Source organism: Panicum virgatum, chromosome 9N (genome assembly GCF_016808335.1).
Source record: "Panicum virgatum strain AP13 chromosome 9N, P.virgatum_v5, whole genome shotgun sequence".
NCBI classification, from domain to species: domain Eukaryota; kingdom Viridiplantae; phylum Streptophyta; class Magnoliopsida; order Poales; family Poaceae; genus Panicum; species Panicum virgatum.
The window spans coordinates 62,354,870-62,378,826 of NC_053153.1; the positions used below are offsets into that span (position 1 = coordinate 62,354,870).

General features: G+C 49.0%; 4 protein-coding genes and 1 long non-coding RNA gene across 8 annotated transcripts; 2 read left to right on the forward strand and 3 right to left on the reverse strand.

The window, feature by feature from the left end:
* Positions 1-784: 784 nt before the first annotated feature.
* Positions 785-8,171, forward strand: LOC120690407. 2 transcript variants are annotated; one of them, XR_005681743.1, is made up of 4 exons: positions 785-1,106; positions 5,668-5,801; positions 6,777-6,852; positions 6,980-8,171. It is a non-coding gene; the product is annotated as an uncharacterized LOC120690407 (long non-coding RNA). The 2 variants fall into 2 exon arrangements; XR_005681742.1 differs by having other exon boundaries at positions 6,777-8,171.
* LOC120690405 (cytochrome P450 709B2-like) lies at positions 1,585-5,438 on the reverse strand. 3 transcript variants are annotated; one of them, XM_039973045.1, is made up of 5 exons: positions 4,821-5,438; positions 3,275-3,508; positions 2,861-3,095; positions 2,350-2,728; positions 1,585-2,142 (listed from the first exon to the last, which is right to left on the reverse strand). In XM_039973045.1, exons 1-5 carry the CDS (start codon positions 5,194-5,196, stop codon positions 1,705-1,707), a joined length of 1,662 nt encoding a protein of 553 aa, XP_039828979.1. In that variant the 5' UTR covers positions 5,197-5,438; the 3' UTR covers positions 1,585-1,704. The 3 variants fall into 3 exon arrangements, with proteins under 3 accessions (XP_039828979.1, XP_039828977.1, XP_039828978.1); XM_039973043.1 differs by having other exon boundaries at positions 1,593-2,142; positions 2,861-3,119; positions 3,285-3,508; XM_039973044.1 differs by lacking the exons at positions 2,861-3,095; positions 3,275-3,508 and having other exon boundaries at positions 1,593-2,142.
* LOC120690404 (cytochrome P450 709B2-like) lies at positions 8,108-12,044 on the reverse strand. The gene is made up of 5 exons (XM_039973042.1): positions 11,682-12,044; positions 9,595-9,812; positions 9,254-9,504; positions 8,780-9,158; positions 8,108-8,622 (listed from the first exon to the last, which is right to left on the reverse strand). The coding sequence occupies exons 1-5, from the start codon at positions 11,947-11,949 to the stop codon at positions 8,191-8,193; spliced, it is 1,548 nt and encodes a 515-aa protein (XP_039828976.1). The 5' UTR covers positions 11,950-12,044; the 3' UTR covers positions 8,108-8,190.
* Positions 12,045-12,226: 182 nt separating this feature from the next.
* Positions 12,227-13,237, forward strand: LOC120692241 (hydrophobic protein LTI6A-like). Its single transcript, XM_039975502.1, has 2 exons — positions 12,227-12,695; positions 12,788-13,237. The coding sequence occupies exons 1-2, from the start codon at positions 12,609-12,611 to the stop codon at positions 12,869-12,871; spliced, it is 171 nt and encodes a 56-aa protein (XP_039831436.1). The 5' UTR covers positions 12,227-12,608; the 3' UTR covers positions 12,872-13,237.
* Positions 13,238-22,162: 8,925 nt separating this feature from the next.
* LOC120689230 lies at positions 22,163-23,493 on the reverse strand. Its single transcript, XM_039971544.1, has 2 exons — positions 22,720-23,493; positions 22,163-22,486 (listed from the first exon to the last, which is right to left on the reverse strand). Exons 1-2 carry the CDS (start codon positions 23,491-23,493, stop codon positions 22,163-22,165), a joined length of 1,098 nt encoding a protein of 365 aa, XP_039827478.1.
* Positions 23,494-23,957: the final 464 nt, after the last annotated feature.

Genomic DNA, 23,957 nt, shown 5'->3' on the forward strand with positions numbered 1-23,957 from the left:
CTTCCCAGTGCTAGGTGAATGGCGTGAAGAGGGTTTTGTAAATCCAGTGGTACAAGATATTAGGAGTTCAGAGTTTGAATACAGAGTGAATGAGGTTGTACAAGGGGCAAAGTATCGTACCATTGAGGATGTGAAGGATGCTGTGAAGCTCTGGGCTGTATCTCTGAGGAAGGAATTCAGAGTACTAAAGTCTAGCAGCAAAGAATACGATGTGAGGTGTGTAGATAGAGACTGTACATGGCGAGTGCATGCCTACAAGGAAAAGTTCAAGACACACTGGGAATGTTCAATTGTTACACCACATACTTGTAGATTGACATGTGTTGTGGGACATCATCGTATGTGGTATCTTGTTTAACGTTCAATTTAAATTTCGTTCATTGTATCAAATTGGCCAGCCCCAAATGTTTGGACACATGGTTTGTGGCCACCTTTAGCACAAGCACCAATTAAATAAATCAAACAATTCTGAACACCAGCTCTACTTGACCGAGTCATAGATCCACACAGGGTTCAAGGTTCACAAAAAATATAATCATTGCAATAAAATATAGCAAACATATAAGTATTGCAATTAAAAGTAGATGAGGCCTGCTGGGAGCCTGCCGCCCCTCCACCGGGCGGCAGGTGCCTGCCGCCCGGCAGGGGGGCAACATGTAGGTCCCTGCCGCCCCCTGCCGCCCGGCCGGGCTGCAGGGGTACAAAACTGTAAAATATGAAACCGAAAATATATTTCGGTAAAAAACGTTTTTAAAAAATATAAAAATAAAAAAGCCGCGGATTCGGGAGGACATGCGGCCCGTTGTCAGCCAGTGAGCCCAAATATTTCTTCCCGATATGCCGGCCCATCATGTATTAGTCGCTCGCTGAGCTGGGTTTCGGCCCATACAAGAGCGTTCTCTCTGTCTTGCCCACGAGGCCACCCCGAGAGCAACCGACGCCGCCGATGCCGCGGACCGCCGGAGACCGGCTCGTGCGATTCGATCGGATGCCGGGGTGGTGCCGGCCATCAGGATGCCCTGGCACGGCAGTCTGATCGGATTTGGTGCTCGGGCGGCACTCCAACGACTCTTCATCTACCCGATTCAGGGACCAGCGGAGAGAAGGTGAGCCGCCGGTTCTCGTGCTCCCCTCCCCCATTTTTCAAGTGCTTCGTGTCCATCCTCTTCAAAAGAAAAAAAATCTAGGTTGTGTTTAGTTCGCGTTTTTTTGGACTTTGGTACTGTAGCACTTTCGTTGTTATTTGATGATTAATGTCTAATCATAAATTAATTATGCTTAAAAGATTCATCTTGTGTTAATCAGTTAAACTGTATAATTAGTTATTTTTTAACTATATTTAATGTTCTATACATGTGTCCAAAGATTCGATGTGATGGGTACTATAGGAAAATTTTTGGGAACTAAACGGGGCTAAGTATAAGAGATTGCGAAGCGTAGATCTTTCTTATGTGATGTGTTTCTGCTAGAGTACTCCCGTAATATGGACCTTAATCTTGTCAATAAATAGCTTTGCAAGCGATTTCAGAGCAAAAGCTATGCTAATTTTGGTTGTTCATAGCTATCAGGAGTTGGGAAACAGTATTGTTCAGTTGTGATACACTCCACTTTTTATTATTTTATATATCCACTTAGTGAATCACAAATAGCACCAGAGGCTGACAATTATCTGAAGCTTAGCACTGTAACATGGAGTAATATCATCTAAGAGCATACATCCAACCGCCTCAGAATAACTGGAAGACCAAACTTGGGCCGAAGAGTCAGCAGATCTACTGGGGCGTGAACATAGTCAGGGGAAAGAGTGAAAGAGAACTTCTGAAGGATCACGGCCATTACTGACTTGGCTTCCATCATCGCAAAGTTCTGACCAATGCATGACCTTGGCCCAATTGAGAATGACAGAAGGGCGTGAGGAACCTTTGCTGCTTTTGTGACTCCATTCTGAAATCTTAATGGATTAAATTCATCTGCATCATCACCCCAAACCTTCTTGTCTCGGTGCATGATTGCAAAAGGTATGATAATTCCAAGCCCTTTAGGTATTTCTATTTCTCCAACTGCCATATCTGTCATAGTTTTCCTTTGCGTAAAAACAGCAGGGCCGTAGAGCCTCAAGGTCTCAAGGAGAACCATTGTCATCTGCAACATAAGTCATGTCATAGTTAGCTGAGGATGTCTTGAGATACCTTTGAAAATATGCACACACAGTTAAAATGCTGCAGTAACAATCAAACACTGTAATGCAGCACAACTGTTTTCATATATGGGAGGAAGCCAAAATCTTTCTTTTTGAAATAGGAAACAGAAAAAAAAGGCAAGAATCAACGTATGGATTAGTTTTCTTGCCTCTTTCAATTTGCTAAGGTTGTCACCACTGGGATTATCTTTCCCAAATTCCCTCAAAACCTCCTTCCGAAGCCTCTCCTGCCATTCTGGATACACACTGAGCAAGAACACTGTCCATGTAAGCAGAAGTGCTGTGGTTTCATGACTAGCAAAGAAGAATGTTTTGCACTCGTGTATGATCCCATCCATGCTCAAACTGATCTGTTGTTGCTTGCCTCCATGCTCGGTTGGAATGCAAGCCTCAAGCATCAAGCCAAGCAGATCATTTCCATATAGACTCCCTTCTGACCCTAATCGTGATTGAATGATCTGAAGAAGCGTACCCCTAAGCTTCCTTTCAAGCTTCCACTTCCGCCTATTGCTTGTTGTAGGAAGGTAGCTGAACTCAAAAGAACATGTGATGAATTAGTTATGTATGTATTTTGGTTCATGAAACAAAATTCTCATTTTTATTTATTTTATAATAAGAAGTCATTCCATAAGCCATGAGAGGAAGTATTAGAGATGTTACTTGGATCCTGGTATCTGTACATCAAGGAGAGTTTCTACTACAATTTCCTGAAGCTCTTTCTGTGCATGGAAGGCTTCTATTCCCAACTTGTAGCTACTCCCAAAGGCCATATGGGATATGATATCTGCTGTTAACTCTTGAAATTCTTTGTCAAGTTCAACTTGAGTTTCACCATTCTTGTTTTTGGATGCTTGGTCTTCTAATTCCTTGACCATGTTTTGATTTTTTATGTGATCTCTCTATTTTGTTTACACCATGTCTACAAGGAACAATATATGGATGGAGATATACTAATGCTGGCATAAAGGAATACTTTAATTCCAGATACATCAAATTTGCTGCCTAAACCCTACAGTTTATCAAGTGCGTTCCATTACGGCCATGGAACACAACTACAAACTATGAGATTAGCACATAAAATCACCTTTATCTTGTCCATGGCAAATGCAGGGTTGATTACTCTGCGATGCCGCACCCAGTCTATGCCTTCCACAAAAACCAACCCTTTACCCAGCAATGCTAAGACTGTTGGCTGAGTATCATTCTTCATGAAGTGTCCAGACTTGTTTGAAAGAATCTGCCTTGCCAATTCATAATCGAAGATGCAGATACGCGGTTTTGGCCCAAACCAGTATAGAAATGATTTTCCTGGACACCATTCGCATTTATAGGTATGCATGTTAATCCATTTAAACAGTTAAATTAAAAAAAAGAATACAGAAAATTTTTAATAATCAATGGAGGTGGTAAAACTGATCGTGTCCAATCAATTGACACGCAACTTCATTAATATTTTTGGCATACTTTTGTTTTACATGATTTTGTGATAAACAGTGGCATGTAAAATATTAATGTCCAGATATTTTTGAAGCGTAAAATAGTTAACCAGGTGCTTCTGGTTAATTTTATTAATTATTTGGCCACCCATTGGTTGCTTGATCAATCAACGTTTAGCTTTGAATGTTGTCAGCTGATTGTGCTCAGTTGCCGCATAATGTAGCAAACTAATAGAAAGAATGATGTCATGCTGAGGGTCAAGTAAATTTAAGTATATAAGCCTTACATCTAAGGCAGAATGGCACAATCAATGGAAACTGGGTCAGAACTTGGGATCATGAATATCTAACGTAAGACTTTCAGATGTTTGGGTTGGACATAAGGAACACGGTTACACGGTCCAAATATAAACTATACATATGGTCCAATATAGGTGTGTGGTTTGGTTGTGCATGATGCTATTCAGATATAAGTACTACTACTTGGTACATATTCATGTGATCCAAATCTGATCTGATCCATTGTCAAAGGTTCATGTCTTTTGTTCTCCTATTTTAGAAAATGTTTTCTACAATTTTATTTTTCGACAAGGTTACTATAATATGGTTAGTCCTCTTGTAATCTTGTTCAAGTATATATGTGGCCTCTTGGCCATAAGTCTTTTATCTGCCTACTATACCTATGTAGAGTTCAGGAAATTTGCTGATTCACTTGAGTTCAACTAAAAGGACAGACCCAGTGCTGGAAGCTCCCACGCAAGGTGGGGTATGGGGAAGGATTATATGAGGCAAGCCATACCCCTGCAATAATTTGCAGAGAGGCGGCTTCGAACCCAGGACCTCTTGGCACAAGTGGGGTGACTTACCACTGTGCCACGCCAGACTTGAGTTCAACCGTCAATCAAAATTAATCCTTGAAGCATCCAACGAACTGTATATATCTTATTCGATACAGATATAAAAAATACAGCTTAACCATTGGTGCATTTGATTTTTCCCCAACTGTAGTGTATTTGTTCGGTTAGGACTACAGAACTTGCTTGGGACTAAAGTTGTTGTTCTAATGTATTTGTTCGGTGGACGAATCTGAAGAGACATGTGGCACTTGAAAATTTTCATATAGAATAGCATAACAACCCAAACCAAACCAAGGATGAGAACATATAGTTGAGAAGAACCAATACCATATTGATCCCTCCATTTGAGGTAGTGTGGTGCAACCCTTGGGAGGTAGTTGTGATCATGAATATCCAGCACCAAACTGTCTGCCTTCTCCTTCATTCTCTTGATGTCCTCATTGCAGCCTTTGAAGAATTTGTAGGGAGGTCCAGGGATCCCATGTTTCCTGAGCTTGTTGCCAATGATGTGAGGCTTCCAAATGAGGCACAAAATCACATAATCCCATAGCCATGAGATGACAAGGACAAGCAGAGCAACGAGTAGCAGAGCAAAGGAGGCCATGGCAAAAGATGGGCTTGGGAAGAGAAAGGAGCATGGTGCAATATATATTCTCTTTCGGCTTGTTCTAGAAGTTTTTTTGTTAGCAATAATTTTGTGCATGCATGAGTCTGTCCAGGTTCCTAGTGTCTAGGGTAGTAGTAGGTTTCCAGCTGCTAGTTAGTGAGAATAATAGCGAAATCAAACTAGCAATGGCTCTAGCTATCAGCTTATTGACCCAGGCCATATTGTAGTGTACGGCTGTGTACAACAAGTGGGAAAGAAATTAGAAAATGCAGCAAGTAATTGCAGCACCAAAGACTAATGTGTATGTGTGTGTGTTCCCGTGTGGGGAGAGCTGTTGGGGGGGGGGGGGGGGCTTTAGGCCTTTCATCTCCCCCCCCCCACACACACACATCCTTGTAATTTTATGGTGCTCCCAATGCATATGCATCTATTTATTTGTCTCCATGAAAATTGTTTCTGGCGCTCATTGAAAAGAAAAAAAAAATTTGATGGACAAGATGATAGATGGGACACCCGAACTATTTATGTGATGCGAAAGAAATTTTCGAATTGACTTACTTCATGCAGGAATAGTACCATCATTTTCATGGCAAGCATCCATCTGTGAATTGCCGATCAGCTACTGGGATATCAAGCAAACGATATGAACGGACCTATTGCAGAGAGATGCAGAAGGTGCCAGATGTCAACACCAGAGCCAGGTCTACCACTTCTCATATCCTTCCTGCTTTTCGTTTCTGTTTTCTTGGTGTTGTACTGGACTGGCAAAGTGTGCACATTATTTGGTATGATATAGGAGATAGGCAGGCAAGTTCTTCAAGGCTCTAACACAATCAGAGAGATACTATAAGATGAGATCATGCGTTTTGCCATTCCGATGGCAGTAGTTACTAGGAAATCAACATCAATAGTAAGGGAGGAGGCTACATGAGAAATTCACCCCCAGCACATTTGATGGTACATGGTGATCCTGCTATTTTTTCCTGCTCTTTGAACAGAGGGAGATACCATGAATTGACTAGAGCAGTCATCATCCTTGGGCTTTATTCGACTATTCTTGGCAAACAACTTAGAGTGGAAAGCTTACCATCAAATGATTAGTATTCTTGAACGTTATAACAGATATGAACTTGTAGTATCAACTATAAGCTACCAACATTCAATAGTTCCCTACATTACTCGGTACTCTTTTCATTACCTTGTAGTGGTACAGGATACACATTGATCTGTGCTGTTCAGATCGATTATATTTAAGACTATTGTTCTCATTCTCCTACTGTGAGGTGGTGCTTCTGCCTAGGTTTTCTCAATCTACTGACATTGCACTTCCTGCCACTATTCTTCAATCATATCTTCTAGAAGAATAAATCTGATAGATACAGATACTGGATTTGCTTTGGCTGTCACAGAATATGTGCACATCTTGTACTGTTGCTTTATTGCCACATAAAGAAGTCTATTATCTCCAATACACATGTACCATTCATAAACAAAAAAAAATTTGAAAAAGCTGAAAGTGACAATTTTGTCTTCAAGGAATGGGTGGAAGCTCTACTTCTTTTCTTTACATAGAAAAAAACAAGTGAGAATTTGGTCCTTTTATATGATTATATCAACACCCACAATGGAAATGGATCCTGTTCTTCTCTACATGATCAGTCATTGCAATCATGCAGGGGAGGAAATGCAAATTGTGGTAGTAATGGGCCTTGTAGTCAGCCTACCTGACCAAGCTAGCATTTGGAAATTCAGGTATCCAACTCAAAATAAATTTTGGATAAAAAGTTTTGTGTAGCCTTTACAGATTATATTAGCATACCTCAGAAGTTTCCAGTTGCATTCCATTGGCATTTTCACTTTCTTTTTTTTTCAACTACAGGTGGAGAGCACCTCTGAGAAGTGTAGGTTTTTTAGGTTTATATTTAGGAGAATGAAATTAAAAATCTTTAAAATACTAGTAATGTTTTACCTGACTACGCAATAAAATTCTGCTGATAGGCTACATATAGAACAACCTAACATCATACATCCAGTGGCCTTAAAATTATGGCAACACCGAACTTCAGTTGAGGTGTTACAATCTGCTGGTGCGTGTGAATACTTTGGGAAAGTGTGAAGTATAATTTCTGAAGGATCATGGCCACTACTGACTTGGCTTCTAATTTTGCAACGTTCTGATCGACGCCTGACCATTCTGATCATTGTCGTATGACTTTTCAAGTTTTTCCTGTAGTTCATTGAGTTCCATGACCAGCAGCATAAGAACTAGATTGTCTTCTCCTGAGCCAGATAAACAGAATCTCTGCATGGCTTTGTGCACATCTTTGATTCCTAAACGGCTTCATTCCAAAGTCCATCTTGGGCTACAGTTTAAGCGAATCCTGTCTGACACAAACTAGCATGGAAGAAGAACGGAAGCACCGAAAATCTCAAGCAGAGCTGGAACAGAGAGCGCATGTCTTGAGGCTTGACCTATACGGTGCTGAATTCAGCCAGTCAGAACTGATGGAACAAGCATGCCGTACTGAACCTTCATGAAGCAGCGGCACCCTGGAGCAGAACAGTCGGCACGGCATGGCTGCAAAATGGTTGCATGCGTGGGGACTGTCGAATGCTTTGCCCCCCGCTTGGGTCATGGTCGTGCAGGATGGAGCTAGGATAGGTCCGGTTGGGCTGCTTGCCCCCGGGAGATGGATCTCCCTGTATCGTTCTCAAGACCCTGCCAGTATTTCAGTTTTGTGAACGAATCTGTTGAAAGAGAAGCTGACACGCTTCACTAGTGAGGACTATCGACGACGGCGAGGATCGCCGCAGCAGCTGTATCCTGTTTTTTTCTTGTGGTTTCATGTTGACTGCCACAACATTGTTTGGGCAAAGCCACACTTGCTTCTGTTGAGCCGAATGGCGCGCCTACGGAGGGAAAACACAGATTGTTGTGTCAGGTTTTGCTCCATAGCCACCTGTTTTTCAACAATTTGTAGGCTTTCTAGATATACTGTTTGGTGAATGAAGTCCCAAAATACTAACACATGTATATTTATTCGCATATCATAATTCAGCTTCATAGGATACATACAGAATCATCTAGCATTACACATTCAGTGGCCTCAAAACTATGGGGAGACCGAACTTGGGTTGAAGTGTTATAAGATTTGTTGGTGCATGCACATACTTTGGGGAAAGTGTGAAGGAGAATTTCTGCAGGAGCATGGCCATCACTGACTTTGCTTCTAACATTGCAAAGTTCTGACCGATGCATGACCTTGGTCCTATTGAGAATGATAGAAGAGCTTGTGGTGTCTTTGCTGCATTTGTGATCCCATTCTCAAACCTTAACGGATCAAACTCATTGGCATTTTCACCCCAGACCTTTTTGTCTCGGTGAAGAATTGGAATAGGTATAATGATTTCGGTGCCTTTAGGTATACTGAAGCTTTCCAGTCTTATGTCGGATATGGGCTCCCTTTGCATGGTCAAAACAGGGGTATAAAGTCTTAGTGTCTCAAGGAGCACCATTGTCATCTGCAATGTCATTTTTTATGTTAGCTATACAAGCCTACCAACCAAATTTTCTACAACAAATAATATGGTGACGTGTCACATTAGTTTAGTAATAAAGACATTAATATTAAGAGTATGAGAATGGCCAAATGTTAGATATATATGGGATCCATGATACCTCTTTCAACTTGCCAAGCATGTCTGCAGTAGGATTTTCCCTTCCGCATTCCCTCAGAACCTCCTCTCTTAGCCGCTCCTGCCATTCTGGATACAGGCTGAGCAAGAACATTGTCCAGGTAAGCAAGTGGGATGTGGTCTCATGCCCTGCAAAGAAAAACGTCTTGCACTCATCTATTATCTCATCCATGGTCAGGGCCAGCTCATCTTGTTTCTCTCCTTGTTCTGTCATGAAGCAAGCCTCAAGCATCAAACCGAGCAGATCATCTCCGTACCCAGTTCCTTTCGATGCTAACCGGGGTTGTATGATTGCCATGAGCTTCGTCCTCATCTTCTTTTCTAGCATCCAATTCAATCTGTTGTTTTTAGTAGGAAGATACCTGAACACGAAGATTTCATTAGCAAACCATAAGCATGTCTATGTAGAAAACGCACGGTCACTGCTGAACCAAAAAAAAACAGTAAAATCACTTGCTTGAATCCTGGCAGTTGCAAATTGAGGAGAGTGGCCATGGCAAGTGCCATGAGCTGCTGCTGTGTATGGAAGACTTCTTTTGCCTCTTTGTAGCTGCTCCCGAAAGCGGTGCGAGAAATAACTTCTGCTGTCAACTCCTGAAAGTGTCTGCTGAATTCCACTTCCACTTCCCCACTCTTGTTGGTGGACGCAAGCTCCTCGCACGCCCTGATCAACCGTTCGGCGCAGGTGACCATCGTCGTCGTCATCATCTTCATCGCAGGATCGTAAAAGTGCATGTTCAGAAACTACGATCAGTGGGGAACTGGAGCTGAAAATTGAGCAGATTATGGATTTTTCACCTTCAGCTTGTCCATGGCGAAAGCCGGATTGGTTACCCTCCGATGCCGCACCCAGTCCGTGCCGTCCACCACCGCCAGCCCTTTGCCAAGCAATGCCAGGATAGCCGGGTGCGGGTCGGTCTTGCCGAAATGCCCGGACTTGAGAACCTGCCTCACCGACTCGTAATCAAAGAGGCAAATACCTGGTTTCGGACCGAGCCAGTACAGCAACGGGGCTCCTGCACGCCGTTGGAAGGAAATCCCTTTTTCAGTACCATATGAAGTGAGTGTGAAATAAAAACCCTTTCTAATTTTTTACTTGTATCAAGCCATGGAAACTGTATTGTCCCTAGAAGTCTAGAGTCCAGTGGATCAATTTTGTTACAGAGGAATGCTATGTGATTCGACCAGTTTTTAGAATTTTGATTCATATAAGCTGCCTGCTGACCTGCTCCGATTCAGAACCGAAATTCCATTCTGGTCTGGAGTCTATTCCAAGTTTTCTTGACGCAGAGTAGCCTAAGTTTTCTTGACGCGGAGTAGCATGGAAGAAACACATCTAGAGCTACTGATTCAGTCTCTCCCTCACTCCTCTCTCTCCCCGAGAGCCCCCCTCCCCACTCCGACCACCCCGGCAGCAGCGGCGGCCCGCAGCTGCGCCGAAGTCGGCCAGCCGCCCTCCCCCCTCAGCCCCTCTCACCCTCAACCCTCCTCTCTCCCTCAGCCTCCGCTACCTAGGTCGCCCCTCCTCCATCTTGGTCATCGGTGACCGGATCCGCCCGCTCCATCGCCGATCCGTGCCTCTCTTGGCCGGATCTGGCATGGCGCGGCATTCCTCCGCCCGGCCGGCTTGGGGCCCGCCATCTCCTTCGTCGGCGGTGCCGATGCCGTTCCTCGCCCCCCTCGTGCGCCGCAGGCTCCAGCGTGGCCCCCGCCTCCTCTCGCGGTGCTGCGAGGCTGGCGTGAGCGCGGAGCGTGGGTCGTGCTGCCCCTTGTGGTGGCGCCGCCCGACAGCAAGGACGGTTGCCGCAGGCTCTAGCACGGCCCCCGCCTCCTCTCCCGGTGCTGCGTGACTGGCCGGCGTGAGCCCGCCGCCCCTAGCGGTCGTGGCTCTGGTGTCACTTCGGCAGCTGTGGCGTCCGGCTTGGTTGGGCCCGGTGGGCATCCTTGGCGTCACGTTCTTGAGGGAAGGAAGGGGTTCAGGCAAAAGTCATGCCCACTTGTGGGTTGATGACGATGACGCCCTTGGGTGCCGCTTATCTTGTTGAAGGCGTCATCCGTTCCTTCTTCCCTCCTCTCCGGCAAGTTTTCTGGGTGAAAACCTTGACCTTCTGGTCCAGCAACGGTGGCGCCAGTGGCGTCACTTTCTTCTTGGAGGCTTTGCTGTAAGTGCTTTGCCGGCTTTGGAGCCATGGGGTTCCTATCCTACCCACCTAATTCAGGCGTCACGGAGGTTGCCACTGTCACCAATCCTCTGACCTTGCCTTTGCTTCATCTTCCTCGCCATCACTTTTTGTTGCTCAGGTCGCTTCAATCTGGCGGATGCTTTGCCGCCTTGCTGGCCGAAGTTCATTTAGGTGGATGCTATGCCACCTCTACTTTGTTCGGATGGATGCTTTGCCGTTGGGGTTTGAGGTGGTCGTAGCTTTTGGTGGTGGATGCTTTGCCACCTCTTTTGGTTTGGGGCGGATGCTTTGTCGTCGTGGTTCTTCTTCATCTTTAGTGGATGCTTTGCCGCTAGGGATCTCGGTGCTGCGATGTAGGCTGTGCAACCATAGTGTTTTGCGTTTCTTTTTTGTAGGTTCGAGTGTAGCTATGATGTGGGTTACTTTGGTTTGCAGGCTGCGCGTTGTGCTCCTCGTGTTGCTTGCGGTTGCTTGTTTCTGTGCGTTTTTTCTAGTGTTTCTCTATTTTTAGTTTTTGTGCTCTTGTATTGGTCAAGATCAGTTTGGCCGCATAAAAATTATGTCTGTAAATATTTTCTTTTTTTTGAAAAATGTACTCAGTCACAGTTGTGAAAAAAAAGGATGAAAGAAACACAGTGCCACTCGTCTACTCTTTACTGGAAACGTCTCGAGCAGAGCAGGTGAAGAACGGCGCACGCGTACCGTACTTGTCCTTCCAGGCGGCGAAGTGCGGCAGGACCCTGCGGAGGTAGTCGTGGTCGCGGGCGTCGACCGCCACGCCGTCGGCCTCGGCTCTCATCCTCCGGATGTCGCCGTTGCTGCCGCGGAGGTACCTGTAGGGCGGGCCGCGGACCCCCTGCGCCTGGAACATGGACGCCACGGCGCGGGGCCGCGCCACGGCGTAGTCCCACAGCCACGCCGCCGCCAATGCCAGGAGCGCCGCGGCGACGAGCAGCGCGGGCGCCGCCATGGCGATCGATCGATTCGCTGGTGACGGTCGCGATGCAAGCCAGGGGCGGGGAGAGGGAGGTGGTGCCGTCGGTGCAGTGCAGTGCACTTGCACTAGATGCTGCCGGTTCGGCTAGATTTATATATTGGAGTGATCGTGGTAGGATTTTTGGTTTCATTCACCCGCCATGCCGCTGGTTGCCCGGGCGTGTGCTCTCATCTTGCCGTCCATTTTTTTCTGGTGATTGTGATGCCAATCCTTTTCATTCTCACCTTTCGTAAGGCTGCAAAATGAGCGTGGACACGGACAGCCTGCAACGTGAAGCTGACGCGCTGAGGCAGAGATGTCGGACTTGGCCGCCGCGCCGGAACAAGTGTGTGGCAGAGCGTTGGGTTGGCATCACGGTGTCGATCGGATCGGTGCCTGCTGCTGCAGCGATCGGAGAAGCCTGGCCGCCTCAGCCACAGGTCGTCCCGGCCCAGACAGAGCAGAGCCCGGCCGGCCACCCCCCACAAGAACCGGCTCCCGGTTTTGTTTCTGATTGTCCTGCCCCCATGCGCGCCTCGCCCCGCCCCGCCCCGTGGTTCCTCCCGCATGCGCCCAGGCTGAAGGACGTCTTCTTCCCCGGCGAGCCGATCGGTGAGCGCTAGCTCCCCTCCGCCGCGGCTGCGAGGACGGCAATGGCGGACAACGCGGTGACGGTGGTGCGCATCATCCTCGCCATCATCCTCCCGCCGCTCGGCGTCTTCCTCAAGCACGGCATCAAGGTGCGTGCATACCAGCACAGCATTCAGGCATGCAGACGCATGTATGATCTCGTGCCCTAATTCATTCTCCGATCGCGCATGCGTACATGCAGGTCGAGTTCTGGATCTGCCTCATCCTGTCCTTCTTCGGCTACCTCCCCGGGATCATCTACGCCGTCTGGGTCATCGTGAAGTAATACCGCCTCGACCGGATCGCGGGGCACACGCACCGCCGGGTGCATGTCGATCGATCGGATCAGGCGAGCCATGGATCATGGATGTGCATTGTTCTTCCCTAGTTCGTCCGACTTGCATTGGGAGAGCCCCGTGTGCGACAAGAGTTTTTGGGTGGATAGGAGGCGTAGATCGACGAGGTTGGCCATTGATGGATCCGTAGTGATCCGCCGCAGTTTTAGGCTTTACTATTAGCTTTTGTTTTGGATTTGCAGAGAACGACTAGTCAGTCATGTTCGGTCACGTATCAGGTTCAGTTTGTACAGACAGTTACTACAAAAGCTTCTGCTTCAACCTTCATTTTCATTTCTTGTGTCAAGTAGAACAAATGAACCTGTGAACATTCATGGCGATCGATTCGCTGGTGACCATGCTAATGGCGTAGTCCCGGCCCCCTTAAAGTTCAGTATCCCACCTTGTTTTCCATGTGTGGAGAGCCTAATGCTGTGGTGGTAGATTATATACTACTCAGAGGGGAGCTGGTTAATCGAATTTATGAGAAGTTTGACTAACAGTGAAGCTTTGGAGAGCTGGGCCACTTGATTGATGATGTTGAAAGGTCTCCTTTTTTTTTGAAACGGATACTGTGGGGCAGATCCCCACAGCGAAGAATTTTTTATAAAAAAACTCGAGAAAGAGCGAGAATTTGTGTTGAATGGTCTCTTGACAGAGTGAGAAATTGTGTTGCATAGATTCATCAACCGAGGGGGGGGGGTTGAGGAAAACTTATCTGAGAACCTTTGGAAAACTAAGTTACCCTTTAAAATCAAAGGTTTTCTTTGGGCTTTGGCAGCTCTCGCATAACAAGCTTCAGTCTGGTGCAGCTCTTAAGAGCAAGTATTATGATGAGTTGGGAGCCGACGAAATCCTAGATGGAGGGAAGAGAAAGTAGGAGAGAGAACCATGCCGGCAACTCACGAAATGTCCGCGAGAGTGGGCGGATAAACCGTCCAACCTGCTTCTATTGGCTGCCGCCTGTATGCACAAGCCTGCCATTCGCTGCTCTATTTTCCTATGCATTAAATGCAGTGGGATCCACTGCCATCGCGTCGGTCATTCTAGCCGGCTACTGGCCGAACCATTAACCCTACTCTTAAACATAGAGGGCGGAAAAGAGGATCCTTCTTGTTGTCTGTACGGGGAGTAGGAAACTACTAACCATCTTTTATTCTCTTGCTCGCTGGCTCGCTTTGTTTGGATTGTTTTGAGCAATGTGTTTGGGTGGGACAGAATTCCAACAGCTATGGATGATTTGCAAGGGAGCAGGCTCTTTAAGATGTTTGACATAAACACGCGCCTTGGTTTCCTTCTTTTTCGCAGGTTTCGCCCGGGCTTTATGGAAGGCTCCTAATAAAATGGCAATCGAAAGGATCTTCCCGGGCAATCCATTTTGACATTGTTTATAATGACCTCTCCTTTGTGCAGAGATGGTGTCGACTCGTGAAGCCAACTGATCAAGTGAACATGAAGGAAGGAGTGGAGCAGCTGATGAGTTCCCCTACAAGTGACGAACTTAGATAGTCCCAAAATATTAGCATTCGTAGCATCCAAAATTCTTTCCACAATGTAACCATTTGTAGAGTCTGATGGGCCCCACATATTGGACTCCCCACCTCCCAACGCCCATCGTGCGCTGAGGAAAGTAAGGGGAAAAAGGATCCCCAATCTCTTCTCGTCTCCTTCCCCAGCGCCCCCCCTCCCGCAGATCTCCGACCTCACCCAGCGCTGGTGTCGGGCAACTCCACCGGCGGTCCCCAGTCCCCATCACCTCCCTCCCCCATGGAAGGGACGACTGAAGGAGAGCGCAGGCGTCGGCAAACTGAGCGCCATTGGCGGCATATTTTTGAGCGGCGGCGTTAGAGCGATGGGAGGCGCGGTGGAGGCGTCTGCGGCACGCGCTGCGGCGGCGTTGGCGGGCTATGCTACGGCCACAACGGCACCGGCTACGGCGGCATCGGCAGGAGGCTGCGCAATCGCCCGCTTCTGCAGCATCGAATGGAGGCATGGTGGCGGCGTTCGCGGGCCGTGCTGCAGCCGCGTCGTGGCCGGCTGCAGCGGCGCAGCGCCGGCGTTCGCAGGGCATGCTGGTTCCCTGCCGTCTCCAGCCTTAAAAAACGATTGCGAGCCAGGACGGGGAGAGGGAGGTGTCGGGCGGTGCCGCCGGTGTACTAGATGCTGCTGGTTCGGCTAGATTTGTTGGAGTGATGGTGGTACGATTTCGTTTTGTTCGACCGATTTGCCTCTAGTTGCCCGGGCGTGATCGCGACATATCTAGCCTTTTTCTCTGCTGATGACGATGCCAACCATTTCTTTAGGCAACGAAATGAGCGTGGACACGGACGGCCTGCACGTGAAGTTTTTTTTAAAATTATTATACAGTATAAATCAGACACTGCAACATACGTATACTCACTCCATGAACATAAATATGCAAACCTTACCTCTATAAGTATCTTTGAAGATTGAGTCGGCAAATCTTCAAGTTTGACAAAATCACCACAGACGTCTCGCTATCGACGGGAACATCGTCTAACACTGAAAGCATAACACCAATAAATCTTAAAATATTCGCTATCATAAAAAATTAAATTCGGAATCTAAAATGCTAATGAGGCCTTGTTTAGATCCATAAAGTCAAAATGCAAATTTTTTGTAAATCGCTTGCATGGCGTACTAAATGTAGTAAAAAAATAAATCGCATTACACAAATGGACTGTAAATCGCGAGACGAATCTAATGAGTCTAATTAGGACATGATTGGATACTAAATTGCTACAGTAACGCTACAGTAAACATGCTCTGATGATGGCTTAATTAGAATCGTCTCGTAGTTTACAGATAAAATCTACAATTAGTTTTGTGATTAGTCTACATTTAATATTTTAAATGTCGAAATTTTCGACATTTTTTTCAAAAATCCAAAATGCAAAGTGATCTAAATAAGACCTGAGTATTTGTAACCAATGAGGTACAAACCCTCGCGGCCTGCACGTGAAGCTGACACGCTGAGGCAGAGATGCCGGACTTGGCCGCACCGGAAAGCGTTGGCACCACCGTGTCGGTGTCTGCTGCAGCGATCGTACATGCCTGGCCGCCTCAGCCACAGGTCCCAGACGTTACGGCCATCACGTGGCTTGCTAGTGGCCACGTACTTATAACCATCAAGCATTGGACACTGTATTTCTCTTCTATATTGACATCCTAGATAATTCTAGCTAGATGACACATTATATGCAAATATGGTTTTCAAACTATTCGAAAGCGAGCATCCAAGTTAAAATCCGATTAGACCATTGTGTTCCTCTCAAAGGTACCTTCAAATTAAGGTCTCACTTATTTTTTGCGAAAAGGGAGAGATTTATTCAATAGCTTGAGTGTTTACATCCTGAGCGACATAGCGCTCAACACAAACAGAAAAACGATCGCGCCAGACCGCACTGTGGTTCGACCGCACAGCGAGCTGGGCAAGTTCATGAGCTAAAACATTAGACTCTCCCTATATGATGAAAAATGACTCTAGGTAGCCTCCGGGACGCCTCTATCGCTTCGCTGATGATGAAGCCGTAGGCCGTTCGCTGGGACGTTGGCCTGTCCAGATACTTGATGACCGTGGCGCAGTCCGATTCCAGCATTGTCGGGCGAGGGTGCCATTCCGCAGCTAACATCAGTCCCTCCCTGCACGCTTGTGCCTCAACCTCCTCCGCCGATGTAGCATCATGAACAACCATCCATGCCGACAGAAGCACCGTTCCTCCATGATCTCAGATGGCCACACCAACACCCGCCTTCCCTGTCTGTTCCACGAAGGCACCGTCTACATTCACCTTAATCCAACCTTCCTCTGGGGGTTCCCACGGCTTCATGGCTCGAGTGCCTATGCCGACGCTCGCTCGGCATGCCTTGCAGTGACACTGCCTGTTTTCCTTTGTTCTCAGTCGTTCCAGGCAGGGGGTTCAAGGACAGGGACTCCCAGTAGGCAGCTAGGAAGTTCACCGAGATGTCACCCCGAATCCAACGCGCTGCATGAACCCATTCATTACGAACAAACCAGGCCCTCCATAGGACGAGCATAAGCCTGGCTGCTTCCTCCACACTTGCCGTACCCACGATGTGCAAGAGCCACTCCGGGCCAGAGTCATAGAGCAGGTCTTCCGCAGGAAGTGTCCAGGTCTTTCTCATATCTTCTCTTAAGGTTTTTGCAATGCCACAACCCACAACTGCATGAAACACAGTCTCCGGCCCTGTACCACAGATAGCACAGGTATCCTCCCGTTCCAGATTCCGTCGCTTCTTGTTCAGTCTGGTAGCTAGGCCCCCCCGGATTAGTTTCCAGCCAAAGACACGAACCTTGTGTGGGATCGGCAATGCCCAGAATTTCTTCCATACCGGCCGGTGTCCATCTGGGTTGCTGCTCGAGGCACCCTGAGAGGAGTTTAATTCCCGTGTATCCACAGCCAGCTTGTAAGCACTCCGGACTGAGAAGCAGCCGGACTTCTCCCAATGCCATGCCACAATGTCATCCGAGGATCTCCAGGGGATCCTGATCTTCTTAATCTCCTCCACATCATGATCATGGAAGTAGCGAAGCAGGACGTCTTCCTTCCAGCATCTTGCATCCTCGTCAATGAGCTGACTGACCCATTTTAACCTGCACGGCCGCTTCTGTCCTTCGGGTTTCAGAGAAACACCTCGGGGAATCCATGGGTAGCGTCAGATCTTAATCTGTGTGCCACTTCCCACCCTCCAGATGGTACCTTTCTTGAGTAACTCTAGACCATACATTATTGCCTTCCAAGTCTCGGATACCTGTTTTGGAAAAACCGTATCCAGCAAGTTCCCATTAGGAAAATATTTCGCCTTCATCAGTCTAGCACACAAACTCTGGGAATTCAATCAACCTCCATGCCTGCCGAGCTAGTAAAGCTTGGTTGAACTGTTTGAAGTCACAGAAGCCCAAACCTCCATGGCCTTTGCACTTGATGAATTTCTCCCATGCAATCCAGTGCGTCTTCCGCTGGCTGTCCTCCTTGCCCCACCAGTACTTTCTGATTTCCCGTGTCAGATCATCACACAGTGAGTTTGAGAGCTGAAAGACACTCATGATGTAAGTAGGAATGGCCTGGGCGACCGACTTGATCAACACATCTTTTGCCCCTGAAGATAAGAACTTCTCTGACCATGATGACACACGTTTAACTAGTCGATCTTTAACAGTTTGGAATCTCTCTGATTTCAGTCTCCCATCCGGTGTGGGCAGCCCCAAATATTTTGCCTCAAAATCAACACGTGTCACACCGAGTGTGTGTCTGATTTGCTCCTGCACCATGATATCCAATGAGTCTCTCACCAGCAGGGAACATTTGGTCGGGCTTAGTAGCTGCCCTGTACCCTCCTGAAACCGCTGCAGCGCGTTCCTGATATGTTCCGCTTGCTCCGGCAATGCCCTAAAAAACAGAAGCGCATCGTCTGCAAATAAGAGGTGAGAAATACCCGGGGCATTACGACTGATCCGTAACTCCTCCACCCTGCCCAACTCGGCTTCCTTCTGCAAGATAATCGAAAGAGCATCAGCGACAAACAAAAAAAGGTACAGAGAAAGAGGATCTCCTTGGCGAAGTCCACGAGTCGGCTGGAAAGGTTCAGACAGAACCCCATTGATGCGCACAGAATAGCGGACGGAAGACACACAGGTCTTGATCCATCGCACCCATGTAGCATTAAAACCTAGCTTCAGCATAGCTTTTTTCAAAAAGGGTAAAATCCATTTTTGACCATCTAACTCTTGCCTCGGTCTGGTTTTAGCCATTGAACTCTAAAACCGGGTATCTTCGGCCACTCAATTATGAAAACCGTTCATTTTTTACCATCGAGCTGTTTTGGGGGCCGGTTTCGCTGACGTGGACGCCACATGGCAGTGGGGCCCACTTGTCAGCACTATCTCCCTCTCCTCTCTATTTTCTCCTCTGCTCCCTCCCGCCGGCGCTCCGCACCCTCCCCTGCTCGCTCCCACCGGCGAGCCGCGGGGCCACGCCGCCCCCTCCCCTGCTCCCTCCTGCCGACGCTGGCTGCGCCGCCCCCTCCCTGCTTCCTCCACGCACGACATGGCGTGCGGCGGCCATGGAGCTTGGGCTCACCGGCGACGGCGAGGGCGGCGGCTAGGTGGCTAAGGGCGCCAGCTAGGGAGCTTCAGCAAGGCTGGGCGCATCATGTGCGCCCCGTCGGCATCCAGGCACACGGTCTGCAGGTGGCCGGCAACGAGCTTGGCGGCTCATCCATGGCGGCCGCGGTGGGTGGATGGCCTGTGGGTGGCGGCTCAGCACATGGCCGGCCGGGATGAGTCAGGGACGAGGTCGGGGAGGCCACGAAGAAGCTCCACGCGCGAGTAATTGGAAGAGGGCGAGGTGGTTTAGGCGAATTTGGCCGGAGGCCGGCGGGGTGCGATTGTGGGGGCGGCGGCGCTCGCATGCGTGTGCTCGACGGGGTGAGGCGACGAGGCTTGCTCCCCCACCTTCGAGTGCGGGCCGGAGTAGGGCGCTGCCACGGGCAGCAGACGGCGGCCGACAGCAGGCGCGTCGCGGTCTCGCTCCGGCTCCGCACGGGCAGTGGCGGCGCAACCTTCTTCCCCACCGCCGGCCGCCCTCAATTCGTCGTCTCCGGTGAGGCTCCCTTCAATTCCGTGCGCAAGGAGCTTATCCGTCCTCTCCTCGACCGATTCCGGTCCTCACCCGGTCGATTCCCCTTCCGCAGGTCCTCCTCGGCGAAGCTCCATCGCCACCGCCGCCGGATGTCGTCGCCCCGCCTCCTCGCCGCGGCTCCCCACGCTGCGCTTGGCCGGTGAGCTTCGCCGCGCCCTTGGCCAGCTGGTGCGCGCGTGCCCGACCTCTACTTGGCTCCTGGCCGCCTACCCCCGCCGGCCGCCGCGCCGAGCCGCCGCGCGCGCGTCGCGCCGCTGGCATGGGCGCTGCGCCATGGGCCAGCGTCGGTAGGAGGGAGCAGGGAAGGGGGTGGCGCAGCCAGCGTCGGCAGGAGGGAGCAGGGGAGGTGGTGGCGTGGCCCCGCGGCTCGCCGGCGGGAGCGAGCAGGGGAGGGTGCGGAGCGCCGGCGGGAGGGAGCAGAGGAGAGGGAGAGGTGAAAAGAGAGAGGAGAGGGAGATGGTGCTGACAAGTGGGCCCCACTGCCATGTGGCGTCCACGTCAGCGAAACCGGCCCCCAAAACAGCCCAATGGTAAAAAATGAACGGTTTTCATAGTTGAGTGGCCGAAGATACCCGGTTTTAGAGTTCAATGGCTAAAACCAGACCGAGGCAAGAGTTGAATGGTCAAAAATAGACTTTACCCTTCCAAAAAAACCCAGTCGACCCGATCATAAGCCTTGGATAAGTCCAATTTAAACGCACAAAAAGTCGTTCTTGCTGAAGAAGAATTCTGTATCTCATGCAGACACTCAAAAGCTATAAGGGCATTATCAGTGATTAGCCTACCCGGAGTAAAAGCACTTTGATGAGGGGATATAAGGTCTTGTAGAAGTGGTCGGAGGCGGTTCACTAAACATTTTGACACAACTTTATACAGGACATTGCAGAGACTAATAGGCCGGAAGTCACTCAGATATTCAGGGTGAGGAATTTTAGGAATTAAAACAATGTTTGTGTCATTTACCTCATCGGGCATTACCCCATCAGAGAAGAAGCGCTTGACCGCCCTCACCATATCCTCCTTGAGCATCCCCCAGTTACGTTGGAAGAACCGTGCTGGAAATCCATCCGGCCCCGGCGCTTTGAGCGGCCCAATCTGGAAAAGTGCATCACTAATTTCCTTTTCCATGAATTCCTTGCAAAGCATATCATTCATCTCCACAGACCACAGTAACACGTTCATGCTGGAGAGAAACTAAGTGCTCAGGCACTACACTGTCATCTTTGGTATATAGGGAGCTGAAGAAATCCGTAGCCATGGCCGCCATCTGCCTCGGGTCATCACACCATTGGCCATTGGCCGCTTTCAACCGACGTATGCGATTTTTCCGTGATCGCCATACCGCCTTCTGGTGAAAAAATTTCGTATTCTTGTCACCTTCTTTGAGCCATGATATTCGCGAACACTGTAACCACATCATTTCCTCACGGTAGAGCATCCCATTCATCTCATTTGCCACGTATTTTGCTTGTTTCCGGCTGGCGTCATCCAACTTGCACTGCAGGTCTGATAGTTGCCGGCATAGCTCCTCCAGCTTGCGCCGCACTGAGCCAAACTTCTCTTTACTCCAACTTTGCAGAGAGCCCATGAGCCCCCGTAGTGCGCTTGCTACTGACCCCAGATCTGATTTCGGGCCAGTGTCAACCCAAGAAGATCTCACCACTTCTTCCAGCGACGCTTCCCGTTCCCACATAATTTCATAACGTAACGACTTCCGTCCCACCAAGCCGCACACATCAGGTACAGTTTTCAGCAGAACTGGGCAGTGATCTGAGCAAGGCGAAGTTAGGTGTACTACTTCTGCATGGTCGAACATGTCAGACCAGCTTGGTGTTGCCACGGCTCTGTCCAACCTAACCCACACATTCCGATGCCCCTGTTGCCTGTTATCATACGTCCACGGGATACCCGTGAAACCGAGATCGACCAAGCCACAATCGGACAGTGTGTCCCGAAAAGCTTCCATTTGTCGTTCACCTCTCCTTGTGTCAGAAAAATGCTCGAACTGCCACATAGTTTCATTAAAATCGCCCATGACTATCCAAGGTAAGACAGAACGGAGCTTGATTCGCTTCATGAGTTCCCACGTAAGGTACCTGTCTTCTACCCGCGGCTCACCATAGATAAAAGTAATCCGCCATGGTTGGGCCGATGGGCACTCCTGAACCGAGACATCAATCATTTTGTTGGAGATGGTAATCAGGTTCACCAACAAGGATTCCTCCCAAAAAAGCGCAATACCTCCACTCTTCCCAACACTACTTCTGGCAAGACGACCTTTTAAGCCCAGTCTCCATCGCAGCCTCTTCATTTGCTCCTCACTTTGCCTAGTTTCTGAAAGAAATACCAACTTGGGGTTGTTTGCCTGCACTATGGCGGCCAGATCACGAACTGTCCGGGAGTTCCCCACCCCCCCCCCCCGGCAGTTCCATGCTAAAGCATTCATTTCTCCTGATGGGGCTCCTCATGAGCTCCCGTCATGGGTGTTGCAGTTGAAGGAGAACACCTGCTACGCTTTGCAGGGGATTCGCCGTCCACCACTTTTGCTTGTTCATCAGACTATCCCGTTGCCTCAACCTCCTTCTTTGCTTGTCGGCTTTCAGGAAGCAACCTCGCCTCCTCTAACTCCTGGATGGTTGCCACAATGTTAGCTGCTTTCTTGTTACGTTTCGGCTTCTCGATATCCTTGGCCACGCCACGCACACCAGGCGACACTTTCCTATCGCCCCCGATCCCGGCCTTTATGGCTTTGAAGCCGGCTAGTCTTTTCAGCATAGAAGGATGATCTGTAGCATTTGCCCCCAGACCACCGCTCTTCGACGTGCCACTGGAGTCCATGAATGAATCCAGGCCCGACACTCTCCCAATCCCAGGTTCAACCGGCTGATCATTCAGATCAGGAAATTTTTGGTCCATCACCATGTTTTGACTCCGTCCACTAGCTCCTCCGGAATCTCGCTACCATGGTTCCCTTTCCCTGGTAAGGTAACTGGCTCCTCTTCCCTTAGCTTCCTTCTTTGGCCAGCCAGCCCCTCCCCCCTCTTACTGTTCGAGGAAAATGCAGCTGCTATCATTCTCCCTCTCTGATCACCACTAAAGTGCAACGTACGTCTCACTCCCGAGTCCTCAGCCGGGATTGTCATGCTCCTGACTGTCCCCATCTTCTGTGGGGAACATCTTAATGCTTTCCCAAACCGAACACCACCAGCAATGCTCTCCTCATCAGGGCATTCTTCCTGAGCATGGCCAATTCTCCCACAACCAAAACAAAAGTGTGGAGTGTTTTCATATTTAACCAAGAAAACCATTAAACCTTTACCTTTAACTCTCTGCTCCACCATGTGCTGAAGGGACTTTGCTAGGGGGAACTCCACCTTCACCCTCTTGTAATTCTGAACCGCTTTACCTACTGCAATCACCGTCCCAAGCTTGGAACCCAAAGCCCTAGTGAAGCCATCCGTGATCGTCGACACTGGAATGTCATATATTCGTACCCATAACGGTATAGATTCGATCACTACCTCAGACATGCGTTGTACCCCATCATAGGGAACAAAGATCACCGCATCCTTTTTGTGCTTCCAAGGTTCACCATCCAAAACCCGCCTCCATAGATTCTCTGAGTCAAATTCCACCAGGAACCTGTTGTCCCCAAGCTCCCTCATAGGTATAGGATCTCTTCTTCCCCACACCGAACTAAGCTCTGAGAACATGGCCCAGGTAGAGTACGTTTTCCCCGAGTAGTACCTTGCAATGGCGAACCAGCGAGGCTGCATTTGCGCCGCCTCCTCATCATCCTCGAACGCATACTCCTCCTCATCAGGGCTATCCTCCTCTTGGCCCTTATTCACTAGCACAATCCTTCGATCTGCATTACCAACCTCCTGCATGTTCGTGTTGACATGTTCATCCTCCCTCTTGGCCGATGGAAGCAGTTCGAGAACCGCTCGGTCTGGCGTCCGCGACTTCCTTCCCCGCTCTGTGTTTCACGCTCGACATGCCTACTGACCGGAACCCTAGATTGAACTCAGTAAGCGTCGTCGGCTTCAGGTGGGCAACTTCCTCACCGGAAGTCCCTGATCACCCCCCACCTTCGAGCGCTCGTGAGACAAACCCTAGGAGCCCGGCGTCAAGAGCACACAGCGAAACCTAGCGACGGCAGGAAGCCAAACCCTAGAAACGTAGTGTAGACAGCACCCCGAACTCAGCCTCAAGACGTATCAACTCGGAAAACCGAGAGCTCCCACCGAATCCCAACAGACTCCCGGTTCAACACGACCAGGACTCCGATCCGGCGAAGTAGATTGACAAAACAGGCCGCGCCCCGAGACCCGGAAGGACCTCGTCGCGGTGC

Excerpts from the sequence above, each read along its gene's own strand:
- LOC120690405 (XM_039973045.1), bottom strand. The coding sequence starts at position 5,196 with ATGCACAAAATTATTGCTAACAAAAAAACTTCTAGAACAAGCCGAAAG. Across the intron at positions 2,729-2,860 it reads GTACAGATACCAGGATCCAA|CTACCTTCCTACAACAAGCA; the intron begins GTAACATCTCTA and ends TTTTGAGTTCAG. Across the intron at positions 2,143-2,349 it reads ACCTTAGCAAATTGAAAGAG|ATGACAATGGTTCTCCTTGA; the intron begins GCAAGAAAACTA and ends CTTATGTTGCAG.
- LOC120690404 (XM_039973042.1), bottom strand. The coding sequence starts at position 11,949 with ATGGCGGCGCCCGCGCTGCTCGTCGCCGCGGCGCTCCTGGCATTGGCG. Across the intron at positions 9,813-11,681 it reads CGCCTGGAAGGACAAGTACG|GAGCCCCGTTGCTGTACTGG; the intron begins GTACGCGTGCGC and ends AACGGCGTGCAG. Across the intron at positions 9,505-9,594 it reads TCGCCATGGACAAGCTGAAG|ATGATGACGACGACGATGGT; the intron begins GTGAAAAATCCA and ends CCTGCGATGAAG.
- LOC120692241 (XM_039975502.1), top strand. The coding sequence starts at position 12,609 with ATGGCGGACAACGCGGTGACGGTGGTGCGCATCATCCTCGCCATCATC. Across the intron at positions 12,696-12,787 it reads TCCTCAAGCACGGCATCAAG|GTCGAGTTCTGGATCTGCCT; the intron begins GTGCGTGCATAC and ends GCGTACATGCAG.
- LOC120689230 (XM_039971544.1), bottom strand. The coding sequence starts at position 23,493 with ATGCAGGAGGTTGGTAATGCAGATCGAAGGATTGTGCTAGTGAATAAG. Across the intron at positions 22,487-22,719 it reads TCCCGGCTGAGGACTCGGGA|CCGGTTGAACCTGGGATTGG; the intron begins GTGAGACGTACG and ends CTGAATGATCAG.